The following is a 26,446-nucleotide window of genomic DNA, read 5'->3' on the forward strand; positions in this document are numbered from 1 at the left end:
TCAGTGTCTGTCATGTTCACAGTGGCACTGATTGTCAGGCTCACCATGGTGGCAGCACACTTGCTCATCTCCCCAATTCCTCTTGGTTTCACTTGAGCCTTGGCTGAAGTCTGAGGGGTGGTTTAATCTGCTTGGGGCTGTCTACATTCTGAAAAATAAAAACAGATCTCCAGTAGTGAGTGACGTCAGAATAGGTTAAATTAGGATAAGCATTTTGAATTTAGAGAGATTTTGATGGATGTAGCCCCTCTTTTGGCCAAAGATTAGAGGGATCTTGACACTGGAGAGCATAATCTTTGCCTCCATGGGATTCAAACTTGATTCCCAGTTCCAGATGTGTGTTCCTTTCTACTGAGAAGTTTTCTTAGCCAATCAGAAAGCCATAGGTTACCTACCAAGGCTGGTGTGTACATCTTGTCAGGCTCAGTAGCTTAGACCCCTGCTTGAACTCTGTGCTTGTGATAAGCAATACTTGATTCATAATTAACGTGCTATGACATAACCTAAGAGAAGTGAAGAACTTGACTGATGATTTTCCCTCACAGAAGATAAATATGGGTTAAAAAATGATCTCCTTTCCAGTACAGGAAAACCAGGGACCTAAGAACAAGTTCAACTTTCAAAGAGACAGAATCCTTTAAACCTACCAATGACTTGGTGGCCACACTAAAGCAACTATTTCTTCATTCTAGGGATCAGGTTCAAGTACAGACTGCTTTGGTTTTTATGGCTTTTCTCGGTATCTAATCACTAGTCATCCTCTGTTCCTCCCTTTCAGACCTTATGCCAGTATAAGTTTGATTTTCTTCAAGAAGTATGTCATCATGAGCATTTCATACCTCTGTGCCTTCCCATAAGATCTGCAAACATTCCAGGTAATGGTTCCCGTGTTTCCTCAGCCCCCGTGAAGTGAACGCATGTTTAGCCTTTTGTATGTTGCTGTTTTCCTGTTTCCTCAACCGGTTTGTCTGAAGACGCAACATAGATGTAACATCTTAGTAATCTGATTGCAATGCAAAATAAATTGCTGACATATGGCTAATGAATACAACTCTACATTTCTCAATTTTTATCTTTGCCTTTTCTTTAAAGAGAAGGCTAGCAAAGCTTTGGAACTGGTGACTGTGAATCCAAGAATTTTTGTGGCTGTCTCTCAAGTTATTGCCTCCAAAAACTAGCTTTCTATTAATTCTGAGATACAAAAACTATAAGGAGAAAGTTTAGGATCTATTTTTATTTGAGATTATCAATTAATGTGTATAGTTGATTATGTTAAAATGAAGTTCTTTGAAATAAGTTGCACCAAGAAAACCGGTACACTGGAAGAAAGGAGCAAGGGAAAGTGACGTTGAGAATATTTTACACTTGTAAGCCAGTGAGAGGAGGTGAAGAGGTAAAGATGGGGTAACACATTTTGTTTACTACACTTAATGTAGTACTATGTGAAAATAGTGTACCAAGAAATATTTTCATTGTCGTGTACATTAAAAATTTCCCTGTGTGGGGCTGGAGAGACGGCTTAGCGGTTAAGTGCTTGCCTGTGAAGCCTAAGGACCCCGGTTCGAGGCTCGGTTCCCCAGGACCCACGTTAGCCAGATGCACAAGGGGGCGCACGCATCTGAAGTTCGTTTGCAGAGGCTGGTGGCCCTGGCGCACCCATTTTCTCCCTCTCTCTCTGCCTCTTTCTCTCTGTCTGTCACTCTCAAATAAATAAATAAAAATAAACAAAAAATTAATTAAAAAAATGAAAAAACTCTGTATGTATGTACATATATGTACCCATGTTTCATGAAAATAATATGCTTTTCTTTTCAAGTTAGTGCCAAGTAAATATTGGTCAATTAAGCTGGTTATGCTAATAAGATAAAAGACAGAAGGAATTTTGATTAAAATTCCTTGATTTACAGTTACTAGGTCTAAAGCCTTATTAGATTTCTCTTTAATGAAACCCTTATTTATGCATTTTAATGCAATTGTTCATTCTTTTTTTTAATTTTTTTGTTTATTTTTACTTATTTATTTGATAGTGACAGACAGAGAAAGAGGCAGATAGGGAGAAAAGAGAGAAAATGGGCACTCCAGGGCCTCCAGCCACTGCAAATGGACTCCAAATGCCTATGCCCCTTTGTGCATCTGGCTAACATGGGTCCTGGGGAACTGAGCATCGAACCAGGGTTCTTAGGCTTTACAGGCAAGTGCTTAACCGCTAAGCCATCTCTCCAGCCCATCAATTGTTCATTCTTAATCAATAGAGCAGAAAAAGGCCTAATGATCTCTTCATAGGTTTGAGGCTATGAGTAGCAAGCAAATTGCAGACACATGTATCACTTGTGCATCTGACTTTATGTGGATCCTGCAGAAGCAAACCTCAGTCATTTGGCTTTGCAGGCAAATGCCTTAACTGCTAAGCCATCTATCCATCCCTCCTTTTTTTTTTACTGTAGAATTAAAGCAAATTTCAAATTCTCAGTCCATTCAATATTGCCAATTTTTGAGAATACCATAGGTTGTTTGTTTCCCTAAGAAAGAATTTTATGAGCAGAATTATTTTAATTCTTAGTCTTCTATTTGAAAATCTTATTTTGTATAAAACATCTACCTGCTATGGAATGTATGTGTGTGTGTGAGTGTATGTGCATGTGTGTGTTTTGCAATGGCTAGTGTGCCCATTCTCTCTCTCTCTCTCTCTCTCTCTCTCTCTCTCTCTCTCTTTTGCTATCTGCCTTTCTCTTTCTCTCAAATAAATAAATAATATTTTTTTAAATTAAAGTAGTTAATTTTTGTGTTTTAAAGTGGGTAATAAATATATGTATGTGACTGTGTATGTACATACCTGAGGTGTTTTTTTGTTCACATTAATTCTAGATCCCCTGACACCTTCAGAATCAATTCAAGAATTACATGCATCAGGTAAATAACAATATTTTATATTACCTACACAAGCATCATAACCACAGTATTATACTATTGATTAGAGTAGACACTGTAACAAATTTTCTAACCTTTCTATTGTCACTGATAATTTAATGATAACTTAAATTTAATTATTTTATATTCATTTTCCAGTGGTAAATTCTTTATTGAATTTCCTAAATCATCTGAAATTTTCTTTATGTATTATAAATAAAACTCACAGCTATATATAATATCTGTTTGTTGATTAAAACTATCTTTGGGGCTGGAGAGATGGCTTAGTGATTGAGGAGCTTGCCTGCAAAGCCAAAGAACCCAGGTTTGATTCCCCAGAACCCACGTATGGCAATTGTACAAGGTGGTACATGCACCTGGAATTCGCTTGCAGTGGCTGGAGGCCCTGACGTCCCCATTCTTTCTCTCTGTTGTTCTCTATCTGCTTCTTTATCCCTCTCAAATAAATAAAGATTACAAAACAACTATCGTTGTATGACACTATGCAATAATATTATTATTAATTATAATTCAATTCTTTATACTTGATCTCTATAATTTATTCATCTCATAACTAAAATTTTGTACCCTTTCAACAAAACTGCCCCATTTTGTTTATCCCCCTGGCACCCAGTGCCTGTTTTTGCACCCTCTGCTTCTATGAGCTCAGCCTTTTTAGAATCCACATGTAAGAGTAGTCATGAAGTATTTGTATTTTCATTTTTACTTTGCATAATGTCTAGCTTCATCCATATTGTTGCAAATGGCAGAGTGTTCCTTCTTTGTACTATTAAATAATACTGTGTTGCATTTTCTTTATACAGCCATCTGTTAATGGACATCTAGGTTATTTTTATGTTTTGTGAACAGAATTCTAAGGAACATGGGGGGGTGCAAATATTTCCTAAAGATTTTGATTTTATATTTTAAAAAGACTAGACACAGCAGATGCTGACAAGAGTGTATGGAGAAAGAGAACCCTTGCACACTGTTAGTGGGAATGTAAATTAGTACAGCTAAAATTCAAACAGTGCGGAGGCTCCTCAGAAAAAAATATAACCAGAACTGCCATGTGCTCTAGCCATCCCACCACTTGGCATATAAGCAAAGGAAATGAAATCATGTCAAGGAGATAGAAGGGCTTCTGTATTCATTACAAAACTATTCATAAGAGCCAAGAAGTGGAAAAAACTAAGTGTTAATATATTAATGGGGAAATAAAATGTGGTAATGTACACAATGAAGTGCTGTTTGGACACTTAAATAAATTAAACCCTACATTTGCAGCAAGATGGATAGAACTAGAGATCATTGTGATGAATGTGATAAACTAGGCAGAGAAAGAAAAACAAGGGCCTCATGATCTCTCTTATGTATGTGATCTGAAGACATTGATTCGTAGAAGTTGGATGTAGAAAAGTGGTTACTAAAGGCTGGGAGAGTAAGGGGAGAGGGATGTGGAAAGGCTTATCAATGGATATTGAGTTACAGCTCTGTAAGAAAAAGAGGGTTTTGTCATAGGCTGACTATAGATAATATCAGTGCACTGTATGTTTCAAAAAAGCTGGAAAAATGATTTCGAAAGTTTTCCTCATAAGGCATGATGAATGTTAAAGGAGATAGCCTAAGATAAACCTGTGTAGCGTTTGCACTCATCAAAACACTGCTCTACTCTCTCTCCCTTCCCCTCATCTGTCTCTTAATCTCTCTCTTCCTCATAAATGAATACATAAATAAAAGATTTACACTAGGATCCACTTTCATTCTGTTAGACATTAATTCATCTTAATTTCTAAAAAGTATTCTGGGTTTTTTTGAAGTTTACTTAATAGTCCTTATAGAAAATAATAACATTCATAGTGCTGTGAGCTACCAGTAATAAAGTATGTACTTCTTTCAAAAAAACCCCACTACATTATACCATGGTAATACAACTATTTTATGCTCTGTTCTCAGTTATAAAATAAGAGAATAAAAAGGATACTGGTTTTAATTCCTTTAGATACATACACAGATACTGGCTTATTCAATAATGCAATAGTTCTGGTTTGAGTTATTTGAGGGCCCTTTATACTAATACCTCAATAGGCCACCAGCAGTACACAAGAGCCCCGTTTCCCCATGACCTCTCTAACACTTGCTGCCATCTACCAGATGATAACAGTCATTTGTGGCTATATTTTCACCGCCCAATTATTATTTATGTCAAGGACTTGCTTTTAAATATTCCTATTGCACATTTTTATTTCTTCCTTAGGAAAAAAATACCTATTTAAATCCTGGGCACATATTTAAATGTAATTATTTGAATTTTGCTTTTTTTGTTTTGTTTCAACTTCTGCTGGTTCCTTATGTTTCAAATGCAGACCCCTTATACCATGTATGTTTTGAAAGTATTTCCATATAATCTTAGATTAATTTGTCTTTTTTTTTTCTTTAAATTGTTAGCTTCGTGGTCCAGAACCTTTTTTTTTATTTTGATGTGGTTTTACTTGCTTATTTTGCTTTTACTTCCTAGACTTCAGGGATCATAGTTATAAAAGCACTGAGACTCCTCCAGGAAATTTTCCCTGATGTTCCTTATAGGTGCTAGCCCAGTGAAGAGCAGTCACACTCATCAAGTGCATTGGACAGCCTCAAATGAGTCAGCTTTTACAGAAATTTCAGCATGTCTTCTCCATAGCTCAGGCTCGGATTTTACAGGCCATGCTGGCTTTCCTCTTTCCCTGCTCCCGCACATCATTCAGTCCATGTTGGCTTTCCTCTTTCCCTGCTCCCGCACATCATTCAGTCCACGTTGGCTTAACTCTCTGTGCTCCACATCCTTCAATCTTCTTGTCCAGATTTTGTTCCCCATCCTCAGTTCCTTCAACTCCAGCCCAAAGGGTGTCTCTCCTCTCGTCTCTTCTCTTTGAAAGGCATCTCACACCCCGCATGTCCCCACTAATTAGTTTACATCTGGCTACTCCCTTTATAGTCAAGAAAGTATCTAATCAGGCCACCCCTCTATAAATCATTAGTGTCGTAACTTTTCTATAGAAACGCGAGAGACAGAGGGGCCCAAGGGCCCTGGAGGAAGCTGTGCTTAGGCTTCGCCACCATCAACCCTTCTACCAAGCCTCACTCCTCACCCTGACCTTTCGCCCATGTACTCATCTCTGCTCTCCACACCCTTAAGCCTTCAGAATTTGTGCCATCAGAGTTCTGTCCCCTTTCCCTCCTCCTCCATACTTTCAATGCCCTCATCCGCTCTGTCAAGCATTTTTATCTCCAAGGTGCATCTCAGCATTGCCCTTCCTGCAACCTTTCCTGACTCCTGTAGACCAAAAATATGTATTTGTTTCAATTTCAATTTCTGCAGGGCTAACAATAGAACATTTCATGGACTGTGACATTGGCATGGTGTGTTAGTTTGTATTTGCACTCATGATTTTTTTTTGTGTTTTGTTTTGTTTTGAGGTAGAACATTCCCTCATCTTAATGAACACCTCTAAGGTCACAAGACACCACATTTCTGTAGCAAAGATTATACTGGAGAATCCTTCCTGCTAGTGGGTGTCGGGGTGGGGAGTGGTTGTAGTACTATCTGATTTAAGTTCGGCAATTATAAAGTTATTATCTGGTTTCCAATAATGACCTCTTTCTTCTCAAAGATATGCCTGAATATTCCATCACAAATGAATTTTGCCGCAAACACTTCTTAATCGGACTTCTGCTCCGAGAAGTTGGCTTTGCCCTGCAGGAAGACCAAGATATCAGGCACTTAGCGTTAGCAGTCCTAAAAAATCTAATGGCTAAGCATTCATTCGATGATCGATACAGAGAACCTGTAAGTGGCCTTCATTTCCCTCCTCCCCAAACACCGTTTAATGGCTCTGCATTAAATGCATGTAAGAGCCATGAGCCCATTGATTCTCACGTGAATGCTTTCTCTTGGCTCCCTTCTCACTTAGAGGAAGCAGGCCCGGATAGCAAGCCTTTACATGCCCCTGTATGGCATGCTCCTGGACAACATGCCCAGGATATACCTGAAGGACCTATATCCTTTTACTGTCAATACATCGAATCAGGTATGCTTACGTAACCTTTTAAATGTCTCTTGTTTGCACTTAAGTCCTGGATAACCATTCCTCTCTCCCTTTATCGGGACTGGGGATTAAGCAACACTTTCTGCCAGGTATACTCAATGCCATGTCCAAAGTGGGTCACTTCCACCTGAGAGGTGCAACTCATCAGGACTCACCAGCAAATTCTTCACTGCTTACAGGTCACCTTTATGGCCTGATGCTCAGGTGCACGTCGTCCCTGCCAGGTCCTCATCATCCTTGCACCCTCTGAAGTCAAGTGCCTTATTTGTAGCCTAAACCTCTATTCATAAGCCTTCTTCACTTCCAGCCTGGGGTCTCTGGCCCACACTACATGATCCAGTAACAGGAGGAGAGAGTCAGGGCCATTCCTTAGGGAAACATTTTGGTGGGAAACCTTGTTCAAATCTCAGCTGCAGCTACTCTTTCCAACCTTGCCAGACCTCCATTGCCTTATCTGTAAGGTGGAGTAAAGTGCCTGTGTAACAGGATCCTTAGGATTAAGTTACATGATTAAAAAGTATGGGCTGGCCGGACGTGGTGGCGCACGCCTTTAATCCCAGCACTTAGGAGGCAGAGGTAGGAGGATCACCATGAGTTCAAGGCTACCCTGAGACTACAGAGTTAATTCCAGGTCAGCCTGAACCAGAGTGAGACCCTACCTTGAAAAACCAAAAAAAAAAAAAAGTATGGGCTGGAGAGATGGCTTGGCTTAGCGGTTAAGCGCTTGCCTGTGAAGCCTAAGGACCCCAGTTCAAGGCTCAATTCCCCAGGACCCACATTAGCCAGATGCACAAGGGGGCACACACGTCTGGAGTTCGTTTGCAGTGGCTGGAGGCCCTGGCGCGCCCATTCCCTCTCTATCTCTTTCTTTCCCTCTCTCTCTGTCACTCTCAAATAAATAAAAATGACAAAAAATATTTTTGAAAACGTATTTATTGTAAAGCCTTTCACATGATGAGATTTTTTAAATTTAACTGTAATGGCAATATGTAAGGTTACACATGATATTAGAGACATTCTGTGATATAATCCATGGTTCTATCAGTTATTGTTTATGTCTGTATCTGGAAAACTGTTTCTATGACCTAATTTTTTTAAATCACATAAGAAAATCAAACTGTGAGTAAAACTACGGGTTTTGAATATATTTTGAATAATGTTCAAATTCCCTGTCTGCTTAGGCAGAGAATCTTCGCTAGACTATAATGTTGAAACACCCTGGTTGTGGCTGATCCCTTGTCCTCTTTGAATGCAGGGTTCTCGAGATGACCTCAGCACCAATGGAGGGTTTCCAACCCAGACATCCATGAAGCACGCCACTTCCGTGGACACGTCATTTTCCAAAGATGTTTTAAATTCCATCGCAGGTACTCAGACCTTCTGAGAACACTCATGGTTAACATTCATCTATGTTTACATTGTACATCACTGTGCTTCTTACCCAATTCATAATTCATATGCATAATGTATCTGGCAAAGTGCACTACATTATATAACCAAAGAGTCTTTTAACATATTACTTTGAAAGCCATCCAGTGACTTCCACTTCTAAGTGTTCCTTTTTACTTGGCTTAAGGAGCAGTTTGTTCAGATGTTATCAAATTACTGCATTCCGGAAGTAGTCTAACTTTTTGTTATACACAAGCTTTTAAACTACAATAGCTCTTCAATTTCAAAGATTATTTAAAGAACTCTTTTGGAAATGTCATTTTTATTTCTCATAAACTGTCTAAAGTTAAACATTCCTTCCTCCAAATTACCTTTATGAGCTTTTACTAAAGCATTTTAAAATAAGATATTTTTATGGCACTTTAAGAAATCTAAAGAACAAACCAGGTATGAAGGCACACGCCTTTAATCCCAGCACTCGGGAGGCAGGCGTAGGAGGATTGCTGTGAGTTCGAGGCCAGCCTGAGACTAAGGAATGAATTCCAGGTCAGCCTGGACTAGAGCAAGAAAAAAAAAAAAAAAAGAAAAAACTTTATTTTGTTTATTTCTACTTATAATGATTTAAATGTTTCTAGATCCATAATGACCACGAGAGTGAAGTATAAAATATTTCACAAGAGGCTGGGGAAATGGCTCAGTCAGGAAACTGTTTGCCATGTAGGGATAAGGACCTGAGTTTGATCCCCAGAACCCACAGTTAAAAAGTCAAATGTGGCACACACACAATCCCAGAACTGGGGAAGCAGAGCCAAGTGAACCCGGGGCCTTGCTGATCAGCTAGTCTCGCGTACTTGGAAAGCTCCAAGCCAGTTAGAGACCATGTCTCAAAGTAGGTCGATAACTTTCCTGAAGGAAGACACCAGAGGTTGTCCCCTGGCTTTCACATGTATATGCACGTAGTGCCTATGTACGCACACCTGTCTGTATGTCCACACACATTCAATATGTTGTGGCGTAGTTTTAATGCCAGCCTCAGAAGATTTCACAGCACCAGATCCGCCTCAGTGACCGCCTGTTTCATCACTGGGGCTTTTGTTTGTACCATCCATCTCATCACTGTTCGTGTGCTGTGGCTTGTGTTTTCAGCCTTTTCATCAATAGCTGTTTCTACAGTAAACCATGCTGATTCCAGAGCATCCTTAGCCAGCCTCGACTCCAATCCAAGCAGCAATGACAAGAGCAGCGAAAAGACAGACAACTGTGAAAAGGTACAGCCTCCCTCCCTCCCTGCTGGGCACACTCATCACCATAGTGACAAGACAGACATCCCCACGCTTACTCGTTGTTCACCCTCTAATTTCAAGATCCCAAGGCCTTTATCTTTGATTGGGTCAACTCTTCGATTTGACAAATTAGACCAAGCAGAGACCAGGAGTCTTCTTATGTGCTTTCTTCACATTATGAAAACAATTTCAGATGGTAAGCAGCGCTCTTTCAAATTAAATTGAAAAGAAAATGATGGAGGGAGGGTGGGAAAGAAAGAGAGACCAGCACATACACTAATATTGGCACGGTACAGAGAAGATCCGCATGGCCCCTGCGCAAGGATGACATGCAAATTCGTGAAGCGTTCCATATTTTTGTACACGTAGGATGACTAGGGCCAAGTGCTCACCGTCTCCAGCACCTTCTTCCTCTTGCCCCTCGAATCCTCATTAAAAGTTTCTTTACCCGTCAAAATAAAAAGAAAGAAAGAGAGGGAGGGAGAAAAGGAAGGAAAACCATTTGATTTCAAAGAGCCTCATGCTGTGTGGCATTTCCTTCTAGAGACTCTGATCGCCTACTGGCAGAGAGCACCCAGTCCTGAGGTGTCCGATTTCTTCAGTATCTTGGAGTAAGTTTTAAGGGTGACATAATAACATACCTTCTGGAACTTGCAAAATATCTCGCTGTCTCACATTCCATGTAGCCTGGAGTAAATTATACACCAGTAGTACATGGAATCTTTAAAGAAAATGTAATTATTTTCTTTCCATATACTTGAATCATGATGTATACAAATTAAAAAGCATGAATAATTAAAATGTGACTGTTTTTCCATTTTCCAGTGTTTGTCTTCAAAATTTCAGATACCTGGGAAAACGTAACATAATAAGGTAAATATTTTAAATTCTGAAAGGCTAATGTGAACTTTTAACATCAGTTGTGACATATATTAAGACATCAGCTTATACTTATAAATAGGAATTTGAAAACATAAAATGTAAGCAAAGATTGTTAGGTTGTCTTCACATTACACATACAAGTTTGAAGATTACTCAACATTCAGGAAAGATTGGAAATAAATTTATTTTCTCTAGAAGAAAAGCACAAAAACATACATTTTAAAGAGGAAACATATTTCATGTACCTTCTTAACTAATTTACCATCATTACATAGACATAACTGGGAACATACTTATTTAAGAGAATGCTTTCCTCAAACTAAAATTAAACTAATCTGGAATCACTTCAAACTGGCATCATTTCTCACAGACACAATAACATCCAAAGGACCCAATTTCCTGTTCCCAAGAGAAACTGAAATCTTACTTTTCTTTAAGTCACAACATATGAAATATTTCATTGTTCAGTAATTGCTGTGTCACTTGTCAATCTACTTTTATAACTAAAGTATAAATGCTGAGCTGTGATCTAAACTTATCTTTTCGCAGAAAAATTGCTGCTGCATTTAAATTTGTGCAGTCCACCCAGAACAATGGGACACTCAAAGGTTCTAATCCCTCCTGTCAGGGGTCAGGCCTCCTGTCACAGTGGTAATGTCACCTTTGCTTATTATTTAAAATTATTTATGGTTTGTATATTTGTGTGCATGCATATGTGAGGGTGTTTCAACCCTCACACATGCACATATGCCAAAACAAATGCACATTTCAAGTAGCGCTAAGTCTTTTTTAAAATTTTTTCTTTATTTTTATTTATTTATTTGAGAGTGACAGACAGAGAAAGAGGCAGATAGAGAGAGAGAGAATGGGTGCGCCAGGGCCTCCAGCCACTGCAATCGAACTCCAGATGCGTGCGCCCCCTTGTGCATCTGGGTAGCACGGGTCCTGGGGAATCGAGCCTCGAACCGGGGTCCTTAGGCTTCACAGGCAAGCTGTTAACCACTAAGCCCTCTCTCCAGCCCTCAAGTAATGCTAAGTCTTTATCTGAAGAAACTTCTTCAATACTTTTCCAGCAGGCCAACTAGCTTATAAAACCAAAAACTAAGGACTGTACCTGATTTGTGTGCAGTTAGTTACCTGATTTGTATGCAGTGCCTTTGCAGAGAATGAATATTAATGGATATTTCAATTGAATTGAAACTAAAAGATGCAGAATATTCCAAAGTAAATGTCCTTGTTTATTCTTACTGACGTGACAACAAAGTAAATTTGACGTTTGTGTATCTATTCTGTTCAGTACTAAAATATTTTATCAATGTTCTTGAAATTGAAATTATGTAGTAATGGGTCAAAGGTAATGAGGAAGAATGGAAAAGGCCCCTTTAGGTTCCCTACTCATTTGATGGTTAGCGTACAAGACCTGCACAGTCCTTTAATAGCCTACCCATGGGAAACACTGGCCCTGAAATTCCACCTCCAAGCTCCTCTGGGTATAATACATAACAAGTGTTTGCTCAAATTTTCCTCAGTTTGATTTATTCTTCCCAGAGGCCTAGGAATAATATATAATATGAATAGTTTAGAAAAGAGCTTCAGAAGAAATATGGAAGTGGTATATAGTCAATAAATCATGGAATACATTTTGCCTCCATCCATAGGGACCCATGCAAATTGCCCTCCAGTGAGCACGTAAATTTAAAGGTATAATAGTGGGTGTGCTGTACAAGCTGATGGAACAGAAGGCCATGGAGAATTGCTTTCAGTGCGTCACGGACATGGGAGCTCGCAGCTCTGTTGTGCGTGGTGGCCTAGGCTTCAGGCTCCTCCTGACGTGCTGAACAGGTCCTGCCCCTGCTGCTCCTTGTCTCCTAGAAACCAGGGGCTTTTCCCCCTGAGTTCCGTCCAGACCAAAGTAAAATCAAATTCAGGGGGAGGGGATTATAGCCCCAAAGGTCCAAGCCGTACCACCCAGAACTTTTGCTCCTGTAGCTTCAGGAGCAATCCAGATGTCCTGGGCTAATGAACGCCGAAGTCAGCTCTCCTTGACCTCATCCCACACAGACTTGATTTAACCAGAGCCACAAAGCCTTAAGAAACATGACAAGAGCCTTGCTGAGGTTTAACTCTTAAAAGGATCTCTTATTACCAGCCTCCCTCACGAAGAGGTTTTATGAGTGATTTATTATAATAACTAATCTCCACAAAATGATCAGTCTCTTCCTTGGACAAATGACAAAGTTACAAACAGCAAGCACTCCTGATTCCAAACACTAGCTGGCTTGGCCAATTCAAGGTGCCACAGAGCTCTGAGTGGCACTGAAAGCCATTACCTTTGTTCTTCCAGGTGAGCACCCAAAATCAAGGTGGGCCCTCACATACCTACCTCCCCCATACTGTCCAATGTCATCACCCCAATGGGCAAGACTCAGACAAAATGATAAATCACAGAGATTTCTGAACACAAAATTAGAGGAAAACAAGGTTGTTCAGTCTGGATTTTACATTTTGCCTCTTTGAAAACATTTTCATGTATCTGAGTTTTATCATATCATGCTTTCAATGTCCTTCCTGCACGGCAAGCCAATAGCTAACTCAACATTCATGAGCTCCTGTGATTCCATGAAGTAACGATGAATTATCACCCATTTAATTTTGAGTATCTGATGATTTACATATTGCACTTTATGAATGCTATTTGGCTTAAGTCAAATTCATCAACAATGTTTAAGTCTCTTTCAGCATGTTGCTTATAATCAATATTTTTGGTAAATGATCTAGTGCAGATGATTTTTCTATTGGCTATATGTGGATTTTTGAGTGAGTGCCAGCTAGCCCACCTGCAAACAACACTAACCACAGTGGTCACCTCAATTCCAGGATGCACCCAGCTTCTGGTCATGAAGGACACAAGCAGCACAGATCTCAAACCTTACCAATAATTCGAGGCAAAAATGCACTCTCCAACCCCAAGCTTTTACAGATGTTGGACAACAGCATGACCAGTGAGTAAACCAGGACCAACAAGAGCGGGTGGTGTGCTCGAGTGGGTGTGGGACAGCAAACGCGCCGCGACATGTGAGAGCCGTGTGGGACATTGCACTAGTGAGCAGCTGTGTGAAGGTTCACTGCAGGCCCTGGAATGTTTCCTGGAGGAAAGAACCACCAGGGGATGGTTAAGAAGAATGGAGTGCCCTTGTGAGGATTGAGGGGAGAGAAAAGCACTCAGGGTAGTTTCCCTGGAGACTCGGTGTTGGGAGGGCTGCAGAGCCCTCTATGAAGCAGGTTGCTGCTACTGATTCTGAGGGAAGAAGATAAAATTTTTCATGTCTCAGAAACAGTAACCATGACTTTTGTTTGTTTGATTGATTTGCTTTTTGTTTTTCAAGGTAGAGTCTCACTCTAGCCCAGGCTGACCTGGAACCCACTATGTAGTCTCAGGGTGGCCTTGAACTCACGATGATCCTCCTACCTCCACCTCCCAAGTGCTGGGATTAAGGGCGTGTGCCACCATGCCTGGCACCATGACTTCTTGAGTCCAGAGATCTACACTCTTCAGCTTGGGAACAGGGAAATAGAACCTGGCTTTGTGCGGCATTCGAGTATTGGCAGACTATGAGATGTGACCCAGAGTTACTTGTTTGAAGCTCTGCTGCCCTCACCTACTTAGATGCTTTGTGCTCTTCAGAGGATGCTATCTGTGCAGACTGTCCACTGAGACCATACGCTTACTCTTACTAGTCCAGAAGCCTAATCTTAAATAGCCTGATTACAGAAGACATGTGGGCCTGTCGATGGTTTGAATTAGTGGGAAAGAACTATGAAATAATAGAAGCCCTACAGCTGACATATACAAAGGGCACACAAGCCTAAGATTCTATCTGGTGTCTTCTTTTTAATTCAACCAACAAAAAAAATAAATAAATAAAATGCATCAAGCAAAAGCACCTTGATTTAGTAAATCATTAATCAAAACACCAGTAAACACTGGATGTATTGTGATAGAAGAAAATTCCTTATTGGGTCCAAATAATTTGCTTACATATTTATGCATTGTTTCATTTTATATTTTATAGGCAACTCCAATGAAATAGACATTGTACAGCATGTAGACACCGAGGCCAATACAGCCACAGAGGTCTGCCTCACCATTCTAGAGCTGCTCTCCCTCTTCACTCACGTCCACCAGGTAAATATTCTCATAGCGTTTTCTGAAAACTAATTAGAATAGAAGGTAGGGGAAATGAAACATGTGAAGTCAAGAACCTGGTTTTAAGACAATTTCTGAAATCAGTTAACCACACATAAATCAACTTACACATCCAGTGGGAAACATGTTAAAGCTGCAGTGCAGATTTTATCACAAGCTGACGGATGCCGGCTTGGCACACACACACCTCTGTGGTTCACTACTGTCAAGTAAGAACCTGCCTGTCTCCCTGGCATCTCCAGCTTTGCTGTCAGGTACACTGGGGTTCAGTGAGAAAGGGGCACCACGTTTATCCAGTACAAAAGAGACAGATTTTGGCTGCATATTAAACTGACAACTAGATTTTTAAAAGACAAATTTACTAATTCTGAACATCTTTTATGCGTTTGTCACATGAGTCTTTGAAGAGGCAATATAATTGCATCCTATTAAAATTGTTAAGTGCCAAAAGTACTGTCCAGACCAAATCTTGACAAGAATATGCAGAAGCTGGAATTTTCATTTTCTGAGGATAAGAATGCAAGATGAATTAGCCATTTTGGAAAACAGTGTGTCAATTTCATTAAAAATTGATCATCCACACATCATGAGACCAGTCATACCTACACTAGATCCTGACCTAGGAGTAATGAAGGCAGTTGTATACACAAAGCTTTGCCCAAAAGTATGCATACAGATGTATTTTTAATAACAGAAACACTGGAAACAACCCAAGTGTACATCAACACGTGGGCGGACTTTTTAACTTGTGGTGCGTCTACACAATGGAATACTACTCAGCAGTAAAAATAGACTACTGACACAGGCCTCCACATGCACAAAGCATCAGGAGCCAGAGCAAAAACAGAACATTTGCATTAATATAAAAGTCCATAAAAGGAGAACTGTGGAAACAGTAGGTCATTGGCTGGGTTGGTAGGGATAAGGAGTTATTTTAAAATGTATATATAAAAATGTATCTAAAGGCTTTTGAGAGGAATGGGCATATTCATTTTATTGATCACGGTGATAATATCCTTGGTAAATACCAATGAGAGACTCACTAATCACGTGGATTATGTGCAATTTATCACATGTGAGCTATACTTCAGTAATGCTGTTGAAAGCATTTGTAGCTCAATCAAATGCACCTACATTAAGGATTGAGCCAAGAGAGATTGAATCTACTGAATAAAATCTCTCCATCCAATAGCATGATTCATCCAGGAAAACCCTGCATTCAAATTAAATGTCACCATGGAGGTAGAAAGAGCAGAAACTATACTTTGATGCTTTATTGCTCAGTGGCAATGGGGCTCAAATATCACACAGTCAAAAGGACATGTCTGTTGTCTGTGATCTCATCATATCTTCTCCTTTTCCTCTTCCTCCTCTTCTTCCTTCTCTTCCTCCTTCTTTTTCTCCTTTTATCCTCCCTCCTCCTTTCTCCTCAGATTTAACCTACTGGTCATGTACAAAATACTTTCTTCTTCTCAACCTTGAATTCACAAGCTTCTCTACTGCAACACTTTTCTACCAGCTGTTCACTCCCCCCCCCAGGACAGTCTCCCCATTCTCTCTGAGGCAGGTTCCTTCAGTTCCGTTCAGTCAATACAGAGCTCTCTGCCCCACCCTCCACACTTGTCAAAGTAATCCACCGCCAAAGCAATTACTTTGTATTACATAATCCTCCTCGATTTATCATCTTATTGTAGTATATTGTTAGTCACTGCTACATAGAGATCGGTCTTTTTTTTCAGCATCCAGAATTGTCCCTACAACAGGGTAGGCTTACAATAGATGCTTTTGAAGGAATGCAGTTCTTTCCCTTGTCCTCACTAACTTCTGTGCCAAACTTCCAGAGACAGCTCCAACAAGCTGACTGTCAAAATTCATTGATGAAAAGGGTCTTCGATACGTACATGCTCTTTTTCCAAGTCAACCAGTCCGCCACCGCACTGAAGCATGTGTTTGCTTCTTTGAGACTGTTTGTGTGCAAGGTAAGAACACTCCGGATGCCACCAGAAGAGCAGACAAGGGTGGCAATAAGCAGACAGCAATAAACACACAATCATCTTTGCACATCTCTCAGTGTCACTCAGTACTAACTCCCGTTCTGAAAGTGAGCAGGGTACCAAAGGGGATGATATAATCTGGTCGCCAGCTGTTTGCTGGCTCAGTGTTACTAGCATAGAGGGTTTCTAAACCGCCTGCCCCCAGGTGCCATATCCGGTCACCTCAAGTGAAAAGTGCCACCTCAGCACAGGTTCCACAGTGGCTTCTTCTGAAGACACCTGTAAGTAGCACCTGATTTTAGCAGTGTCAGGCGAATAGAGGAGCATTTGAAAGCTCTTACTCAAGTATACTCTGGGTGGTCATTAATTACTAATACATGGAGTATTGTTCCTAGAAATCATTTCTTGAAAGAAAAGCAGAAGACCAAACATATAGACTTCGGTAAATAAAAGTATACCCCTTCCCCTTGCCAATGGAGAAAGGGAATGTTTCTGGAAAAGGATCTCTGATAGTAGTCTTAAAACAGAAAGGAAAGAGAAAGCAATGCTCACCCCCGCCTCCTTCCATTCATCTAGTTTCCTTCAGCATTCTTTCAAGGGCCTGCCGACTTCTGTGGATCATTCTGCTATGAAGTCCTAAAATGCTGTAATCACAGGTCACGGTCTACACAGACAGAAGCCTCAGCATTGCTGTACTTCTTCATGAGGAAGAACTTTGAATTTAACAAGCAGAAGTCAATTGTGCGGTCCCACTTACAAGTAAGTGCTTCCAGTTTTCACTGAGGGGATTATTAAAATTTCTGTTCTGTTTCAGCATTGATTAAAGCATCCTTGCTCAGATAGCCAGTCACTGAGTCTCCCTCAAGGCTCCACCTTGAAGATTCCCATCACACAAGAGCGTAGATGAGCAGAGCCCGTATCTCCACTTGTACTAAACTCCCCTCCGCCAGCACGAGAATCTAACACAGTACACGACTCCAGCAACCATGGCTAACTCTGAGGCCACACCCCACCACATTCCACAGGCATCTATATCTTTCTTCAAGGCATCCCAAGATTAGTCCTACATCTTCCCCTAAATTCTTACACTTCTAGGCAGGTCCTTCAATTACGTGGCCCTCTGTAGATTTTATACATAAATATGTCCTTCATTGAACCTCCTGGGAGAAACACACAAATTAATCGAAGCCAGTGAGTTTCTTGAAAATGCAATTCCTTGTGTTTCTCTAGGATGTTCATTTTTCTTTTCTCTTACAGCTAATCAAAGCAGTAAGCCAGTTAATAGCTGATGCTGGGATTGGAGGCTCTCGGTTTCAACATTCCCTTGCAATTACTAATAATTTTGCCAATGGAGATAAACAAATGAAAGTAAGAAATGAAAGTAAAAAAATATATATATGGGATTCATTTATAAAGAATTGGTATAAATTGAGGTGGATTCTTTATGCATACAACACCAAAATCTTTAAAAATTTATGAATTCTGTACTTGGTTTACTGAGGTTTTGGGCACTTATGTTGTTTGCCTCTTTAAACTGATAATAATCTATTCTTATACTTTTCAGTATATATTAAATGGAATTTCCAACACATATGGATGAATAATACATAACAAGATTTATCATAAATATCTAAGTACCTTAATTCATAAATATCTTGACCCTAGTGGCCAAATTCCTTTTCTTTCTTATAACACATTAGGAAGATAGTTTTCTTTGGTTATTATACTGGCAAGTGAGGAGTTAAAAAAAAAAAAACATTCCCCCTTCCCCCTCAAAGAAAGAAGCCGGGTGTGGTGGCACATGCCTTTAATCCTAGCACTTGGGGGGCAGAGGTCGGATTATTATCGTAAATTTGAGAATAAAAAATGAATTCCACGTCAGCCTGGACTAGAGTGAAACCCTATCCCAAAAAAACCAAAACGCCCGCCACAGCTTGAGTCATTACAATAACGCTTCTGATACCTTCCCCCTGCTGCTCTGCTTGGCCTCTCTGCTTTCCATGCCAGCTTTCCTGTGATTATTTCATCTATAGGGAGGCGCTGCTGGTGGACTCACTATCCAAGAGTCTGAGGACAATGCTAGCACTTTATGAGAGGGAAAACACTGCATAAAACACTGTGAATTAAAGTATCAGGACTGAATGTATCTGATCCTCAGATAATTCTTTGTTGTTGTTGCTGTTTTTTTCATTATCTATCTTTGTGGCCAGAAGAATCAAACAATAGGCTAGTGGCATATGCCACCCATAGTAGCTAGGGATGAAGCCAGACTTACTCTAATGACATGAACCAGAATGAAGGGGGACAGCATCCAAAGGACAGCCAGGATGCTGTTCCTAGAAAGAATTAGGCTCAAAGGTTCAGCAGAGTCTACTGCAAGTCTTAACTCCAAAGTTTTATTATATTAAATCACAATTACAATATGTAGACTGTACATGATTATGGATAATATATTGGGCACAAGAGAATGCAATGTCATTGTAATTATTATATATCATATACATCATATAATTAATATTATAACTTCACATTGACAAACGGGCTCTAAACAGATAATGACCTAAGCTCTCTCTTTTCCAAAGAACAGCAATTTCCCAGCAGAGGTGAAAGACCTGACCAAGCGTATAAGGACAGTGTTGATGGCCACGGCTCAGATGAAGGAGCATGAGAAGGACCCTGAGATGCTGGTGGATCTCCAGTACAGCCTGGCAAACTCCTACGCAAGCACGCCTGAGCTACGGAGGACGTGGCTGGAAAGCATGGCCAAGATTCATGCAAGAAATGGAGACCTATCTGAGGTACTTGGCAAAGGCGCCTCTATTCATCACCACCTTTGACCTCTTTATTGGGATGAATGGGTTTTCCTGTACAGCATGCATCATTTTTAAAAGTACTGAATTTTCCACTATTATATATGACCCATGTATATTTTATGTTCAATAGGATTGCTTGTAGGATTCAAACATACCTGACTCCAAGAAGTTGACATCAAGTAAGAGAGAGCCAGGCTTAGTAAAAGCATCAATTGCATGAAGTGTAATGCAGGGCTAAATAGCAAAACCTTGAAGCTGGGCTCGGTAGATGGCTCACTGGGTAAGTGCTTGCCACACAAGCATGAGGACCTGAGTTCAGATCCCCAGCATCCATGTATAATTCCAGATGTCATGGTGCACACCTGCAATCCTGGCAGTAGAAAGACAGAGATGGGGGATCCCTGGGCTTCTCTGGCCAGCCAATCTAGCCAAATTAGTGAACCCTAAGTTCATGGAGAGACTCTGTCTTAAAGAAAAAATGTGGAGAGTGATTAAGGAAGACACCCAGTGTCAACCTCTGGTCTTCACACATACACACACACGTGTGTGTGTGTGTGCACCCCTACACACACGTGTGCCCTCACACAAGCAGACCAAAAGAATAAAGAAGGGTTGGAGATATGGCTCAGCAATTAAGGTGCTTGCATGCAAAGCCTAATGACCTGGGTTTGATTCCCTAGTACCCACATCAGCCAGATGCACAAAGTGGTGCATACATCTGGAGTTCATTTGCAGCAGCTAGAGACCCTGGTATGACCATTCTTTCTGTCTGCCTCTCTTATCTCTTTCTCTCTCTCCACTTGCAAGTAAATAAGTAAAAATATTTTTAAATGATAAACTAATAAACTAAGGAAGAAAATATTAAGATTGTCCAAAAAGTAATAATTATATAAATGAATGTTCTGTGTTTTCAAATGTCATCCTTGAAATTGGACTTAAATGGGAAACCCTGCTACATGGTGAGTGAGTTCATGTAAGGAAATCAGTTCTTAATCAAGTGATCTGAACTATCCAGGAAGAAACCAACACACCTTAGCACAATGTGAAGAAAAACTACTTTGAAGACCGTAAATCCATTCCTAACTTTTCTGCCAGCTTTGACACTGTGTGGGTTTATGTGCAGCACTTTTCATTCCCCATAGGCTTCTGAGTTGCCACTGGGGTGGTTCTGTCCAAGTTGCAGAACCATGAGCCTTTAGGGAAGAGAGAGGTTTGTCTAGACACATCTAAAACCTGAAGCTTTCCTAGTAATCAGGGTCTCTGGAACAAAAACTGGAAGCCTGAGTTGGTGGCAACTTGGTAAGAAGAATGAGGAAGTCTGGCTCCTGGGGGTTGCTCTGAAAATGGTATGAGCCCTCCATGAAAAAGCAAAAGGAAAAGCATCTGAGGCCATTTGGAACCTTCACCAAGTCAAGATTTAGTATGTGTTCAGCAGTGAGCAAGACTTTATAGGAGATATTGGAGAACAATAGAATATCACCAATATAATCTGTTTTGGAGAAACCTACCTGTTGTACCAGCCAGGATGTTTTTATCAGGTGCTAACTGGTGAGGAAACTATTATAAAGGCAATATAAATTTGAGTAGGGGTCGTTATAGGAAGTAGAAAATCCTAGAAGATAGGTGATTTTTATTTTCAACTTACCTTCAGACACTAGAGTTAAATAATGGGCTGGAGAGATGTCTCAGCAGTTAAGGTGCTTGCCTTCAAAACCTAACAAACAAAGTCTGATTCCCTAGTACCCACATAAAGCCAGATGCACAAGATGGTACAAGCATTTGGACTTCCTTTGCAATGGCAGGAAGTCCTGGTGTACCCATTCTCTCCCTTTCTTTCTCCCCCCCCCTCCCTCCCTCTCTCCCTCTCTTTCCCTCTCTCTCTGTGATTTCAGATAACTAAATAAATAAAAATACTTTTTTAAACACAGAAATAAGAGACCTATATATTTGTCTAAACAATAATTTTGGATTGAATATTAAGGAATAAATGAATTAAAGTGATTCCGGAGGAAAATTGTTAGGTTAGCTCATCCATCTGAAAACTATTCAAGGAAAATAAACAAAAACTATCCCCAAATATTCATTTTATTCCTAATGGTGGAACTTTTCCAAAGTCCATTTGATTCATAGCTTAAAATCTGTCATCACAAAGGACTATTCTCCATAACATATTCTGCCAGTGATCTTGACTCCCCTTGGAAGACTGTGCTAATGACAGGTGTGAAATTCATCCTTGGACTCTTTCTTTTCTCTTATTACAGGCTGCTATGTGTTACATCCATATAGCTGCTCTCATCGCAGAATACCTGAAAAGAAAGGGTAAGATGACCTTGTCAAAGGGCAAAGAATCTGTAAATGAACGTGTTGAAACCTAGCATAAGATTCATTCATAATTTTTTAAATTTTATTAATCTGTTAGTGTTTTATTAGGTAGTATTCACTTTCAAAGACAGTTCTCACTATGCTCTACTTTAAATTTTAACTCTATAATATTACTAGCATATTCATTTTATGCTTTAGGCTAACTGAATGGTCACCTTCAGAGTTCAATATAAGAATGTTTCATTGTTTAACATTTTTTAAGTATCATAAGCTTGTATTAACAAATACATGTAGCCATGTCCTAACCTCATCTTGCACTACCATAGGTTACTGGAAAATGGAAACAATTTGCACACCACCCCTGCTCCCGGAGGAAACCCATCCCAGTGATAGCATTCCATTACTAACAAGTCCGGTTGGAGGAAGTGAGTTATTAACTGTGTTTATTCACCCTTAGTTCAAGGAAATCAAGTTACTACTTCAATTCTGCTTCCAGGAATGTGTTCTTAGAGAAAAAGCTATCTCATATTTATAGAACTTACTGTACAAAAACGCTAAGCTCCTACCTTTCAAAACTCCCATCCAAAATTTAGGAAGCTCAGCTTGCTGAAAAGTTCTCAGCAAATAGAAATGTATATTACCAAGAATTTAGGATTATGAATTATTATGGCCATACTTAGCTACTTGCCTGTATACCAGTCTACCATTGGGATTTTATTCTGAAATCAATTGTTTTAAAATGCAAGAAGAATCTATTTAAGTTGTGAATGTAATAAAACCTTATTCTAGATAAGAGGTATCAAGTGGCCATATGTATGTAGGATGATCTTTAACATTTGTCCATTCTATTACATTTTTAAAGGCATAAACTTAGGCCATGTGTATATATCAGTGGTAGAGTGTTTGCCTAGCAGGTGTAAGACCCTGAAGTATCACTGATAGCACCAAAAAAATTAATAGTAGTAGTAATAATATGAGCCAGGCATGGTGGCACATACTTTTAATCCCAACTCTCAGGAGGCAAGGGTAGGAGGATCACTGTGATTGAACTGACACTAAATAATGAATTCATGGTCACTCTGGGATAGAGCAAGACCCTACCTCAAAAAATAATAATATGTTGCCGGAAGTGCTGGCACCTGCCTTTAATCCCAGCACTCGGGTGGCAAAGGCAGGAGGATCACCGTGAGTTCGAGGCCACCTTGAAACTACATGGTGAATTCCAGGTCAGCCTGAGCTATAGTGAGACTCAACCTCAAAATAATAATAATAATAATAGTAATAATCAATAATGGGATCATAAACTAGCTATGATAATTTACAACATGTAATCAGAAGTATTTATTTTCTTTAATTGAAAGATTCCACTTCTAATGTCCAATTAAAATGTTTTTGGGCCAGTCATGGTGGTGAATGCCTTTAATCCCAGCACCCGGGAGGCAGAGGTAGGAGGATTACTTTGAGTTCAAGTCCAGCCTGGGACCACAGAGTGAGTTCCAGGTCAGCCTGGGATACAGTAAGACCCTACCATGGGGAAAAAAAATGGTTTTGTAAAAGTGACTAGAGTTATCCTGTGTTTTAAAAAATGTGGCTATATAGATAATATGTTTTCTCTTCATTCTTCTTCAAAAGTTTGTTCAAACCCAACATATTTTAACTGCCGTGTATTTGATAGCATTGTCTTAACTTGCACATCACTGTAGAAAATTTAGTACATGATCAAGTGTTAAAAATCAGAATTTCTAAACAAAATGTAAATGATTTAGTTGCAGCATTTCAAAAGCATAATTCATCTCTTGCTCTTTCATATATGAATAAATTTTCAAAAACATCACTGCATATTATTCATAGAAGGAACTGAACCAAGTAAACAAAGCAAACTATAATACAATAAGGTCACCTTTTGGTGACCTCAGGGAAGAGACCAGATCTGACATCAGAAGACCTACCTTAACCTTCAAGCTCTTTTTATTTAGTCTCATAACCTGTGCATAGCCTCATGTTCATGTGTGCTTCCCCACAAACCCGATGCTTTATTTAACAGGCCTTCCTGCCCATCACTGCTGGATGCCATCAAGCTCTGTAGAACACTGTAACTAAAATCAAATGAAGAAAAACTGGCAAAAGTCCAGGTGTTCATTTGAGAAGTTGTGGGAACTTATGTACTAATAATTTCTATTTATCCTTAATTCATAAGCACATTAAATTCCCCTGTTATGTAAGAAGATATTGGACTACAGCATACCTGTTGAAAAAGGAATGTATTCATTTATAAACATTAAAGTAGGAAAGGTGAGCACTTGTGATGCATTAGCACATTTCACACCAAGCATCATGTATCAGAAGCTCAGTAACTTTATAGTCTTTAATATACTTTTATGCTTCTGAGTCAGTCAAACCATCCCTTTCCTAATGTGAATTGGATGAGAATTTAGACAATAAATTCAATGAGAACATAGACATCTCCAGAAGTCACAGCTGCCTCGATGTACTAATAGACCATCATCCTTCAAGAAGTATGGTATAACTTTCCCTTTTACCTTCACTTCTCACATATTGTAATATGTATTTAACTATAAACAGTACATCTTAAAAAGCTGGGACCTGATGAGATGGCTCAGTGGGCAAAATATTTGATGTCCAAGCTTGACAGGAAATCAGACCCTTAGCATCAACGTAAATGCCAACCATAGCACGAGGGTCGGTCTGTAATCCCAGCGCTCAGCAGTCCGAGACACGGGAGTCCCTAGAACAAGCTGGCTAACGAGAGTAGGAAGCTCTGTGTTCAAGTGAGAGAATATGATTCAGTCCATACTATGGAGAGTAACTGAGGAAGAAGACCACCATCAACATCTGGCTTCCATGTGTACACACACACATGTGCACTTACACACATACAGACACACGCAAAAAAAAAGGAGAATTTCTTAAAGGAGTTGAGTACAGCAATTAGAGGTTATAGTTGCTACCTGACTTTAAATGTGATCATTTAGTTATGTAGCAAAGGAGATTATTACAAGTGAAATAATTTCACAACAATGCTAGCTGTGACTCCGGGAGCCTTGGCTATACAGAGAGTACCACCTCTTGCAGCAGCAATGTCTCCATGGCCAATAAGAAGTGTATGGACAAAAGAACCAAGGAACATGAAACAACCTGCTGCTGAGCTCGTGGTTGACTAGTGATGGTGTCAGAGCTGGTCCATCACTGTGGCCTGTGAATCTAACCACTCGCATCCTTCACCCTCAGTTCTGATCTGTCACTTGAAAGACTGCCCACAACTGACTGGGCACCATGTACACATGTAGAGTGAAGCCTCTTTTAAAATTTGGTAGTCATGGTAATAAGACTTAAGAAGGTTTCTGTATAATACAGAGTAGATAGAAATTATTATTGAGTATTGTCTTTACAATATTCTCACTATATCTGGTGTTTCCCCAAATATTAATGTACTGAACCCTTTTACCACCCTTTGAGATAAGGTAATAATATCTACAATGTAACAAGACAAAGGAACCAGTCCCAAAGAAGTCACTTACAAGTGATCATTGGAACAATGCCTTCCTAGAAACCCCATGTTCATCCAAATTCTCAAACTAGCTCATTATGGAAAAAGTACCACCTGAAAATGATGCAAAACAATAAAAAGGAAAGTCTGGCTAATTGGAAGCATTTTCTCAATCATCACAATCTAATTCTTGTTCACAATGTGTATGTGACACTCCCACCAGGGACCGTGTGGTACTCCCACCAGTGACCACGTGGTACTCCCACCAGTAACCACATGGTACTCCCACCAGTGACCGCGTGGTACTCCCACCAGTAACCACATGGTACTCCCACCAGTGACCGCGTGGTACTCCCACCAGTAACCACATGGTACTCCCACCGGTAACTGTGTGGTACTCCCACCAGTGACCGTGTGGTACTCCCGCCAGTAACCACGTGATTCTCCCACCAGTGACCGCGTGGTACTCCCACCAGTGACCGCGTGGTACTCCCACGGGTAACCATGTGGTACTCCCACCAGTGACTGCGTGGTACTCCCACCAGTAACCACGTGGTACTCCCACCGGTAACCACGTGGTATTCCCATCAGTGACCGCGTGGTACTCCCACCAGTAACCACATGATGCTCCCACCAGTGACTATGTGGTACTCCCACCAGTAACCACATGGTACTCCCACCAGTGACCACATGGTACTCCCACCAGTAACCACGTGGTACTCCCACCAGTAACCATATGATCCTCCCACCAGTGACCACATGGTACTCCCACCAGTGACCACATGGTACTCCCACCAGTAACCACATGGTACTCCCACCAGTGACCACATGGTACTCCCACCAGTAACCACGTGGTACTCCCACCAGTAACCACGTGGTGCTCCCACCAGTAACCACATGGTACTCCCACCAGTGACCACATGGTACTCCCACCAGTAACCACATGGTACTCCCACCAGTGACCACATGGTACTCCCACCAGTAACCATGTGGTACTCCCAAGTCCTTATCTAATCCCAACAAGCATTGGCTGGAATGATAACATGTTGTTTT

General features: G+C 40.2%; 1 protein-coding gene and 1 pseudogene across 12 annotated transcripts in view; both read left to right on the forward strand.

Moving 5' to 3' along the window:
• Dock10 (dedicator of cytokinesis 10) overlaps window positions 1–26,446 on the forward strand; it is a 271,205-nt gene that overhangs the window by 220,745 nt on the left and 24,014 nt on the right. For 9 of the 12 annotated variants that reach the window (XM_045146779.1, XM_045146780.1, XM_045146772.1 and 6 more), the window contains exons 30-47: window positions 779–875; window positions 2,866–2,910; window positions 6,561–6,736; window positions 6,861–6,977; window positions 8,251–8,362; window positions 9,531–9,652; window positions 9,749–9,863; window positions 10,212–10,278; window positions 10,493–10,540; window positions 11,099–11,200; window positions 13,427–13,551; window positions 14,623–14,735; window positions 16,598–16,735; window positions 17,327–17,509; window positions 18,008–18,118; window positions 19,333–19,548; window positions 21,825–21,882; window positions 22,212–22,310. In XM_045146779.1, coding sequence (XP_045002714.1) covers window positions 779–875; window positions 2,866–2,910; window positions 6,561–6,736; window positions 6,861–6,977; window positions 8,251–8,362; window positions 9,531–9,652; window positions 9,749–9,863; window positions 10,212–10,278; window positions 10,493–10,540; window positions 11,099–11,200; window positions 13,427–13,551; window positions 14,623–14,735; window positions 16,598–16,735; window positions 17,327–17,509; window positions 18,008–18,118; window positions 19,333–19,548; window positions 21,825–21,882; window positions 22,212–22,310 — 2,044 coding nt within the window. The remainder of the gene's footprint in view (window positions 1–778; window positions 876–2,865; window positions 2,911–6,560; window positions 6,737–6,860; window positions 6,978–8,250; window positions 8,363–9,530; window positions 9,653–9,748; window positions 9,864–10,211; window positions 10,279–10,492; window positions 10,541–11,098; window positions 11,201–13,426; window positions 13,552–14,622; window positions 14,736–16,597; window positions 16,736–17,326; window positions 17,510–18,007; window positions 18,119–19,332; window positions 19,549–21,824; window positions 21,883–22,211; window positions 22,311–26,446) is intronic. The other 3 variants (XM_045146782.1, XM_045146783.1, XM_045146777.1) reach the window with 2 other exon arrangements.
• On the forward strand, window positions 9,914–10,026 carry LOC123460424 (annotated as a pseudogene).

Source organism: Jaculus jaculus, chromosome 4, assembly GCF_020740685.1.
Source record: "Jaculus jaculus isolate mJacJac1 chromosome 4, mJacJac1.mat.Y.cur, whole genome shotgun sequence".
Lineage (NCBI taxonomy): Eukaryota > Metazoa > Chordata > Mammalia > Rodentia > Dipodidae > Jaculus > Jaculus jaculus.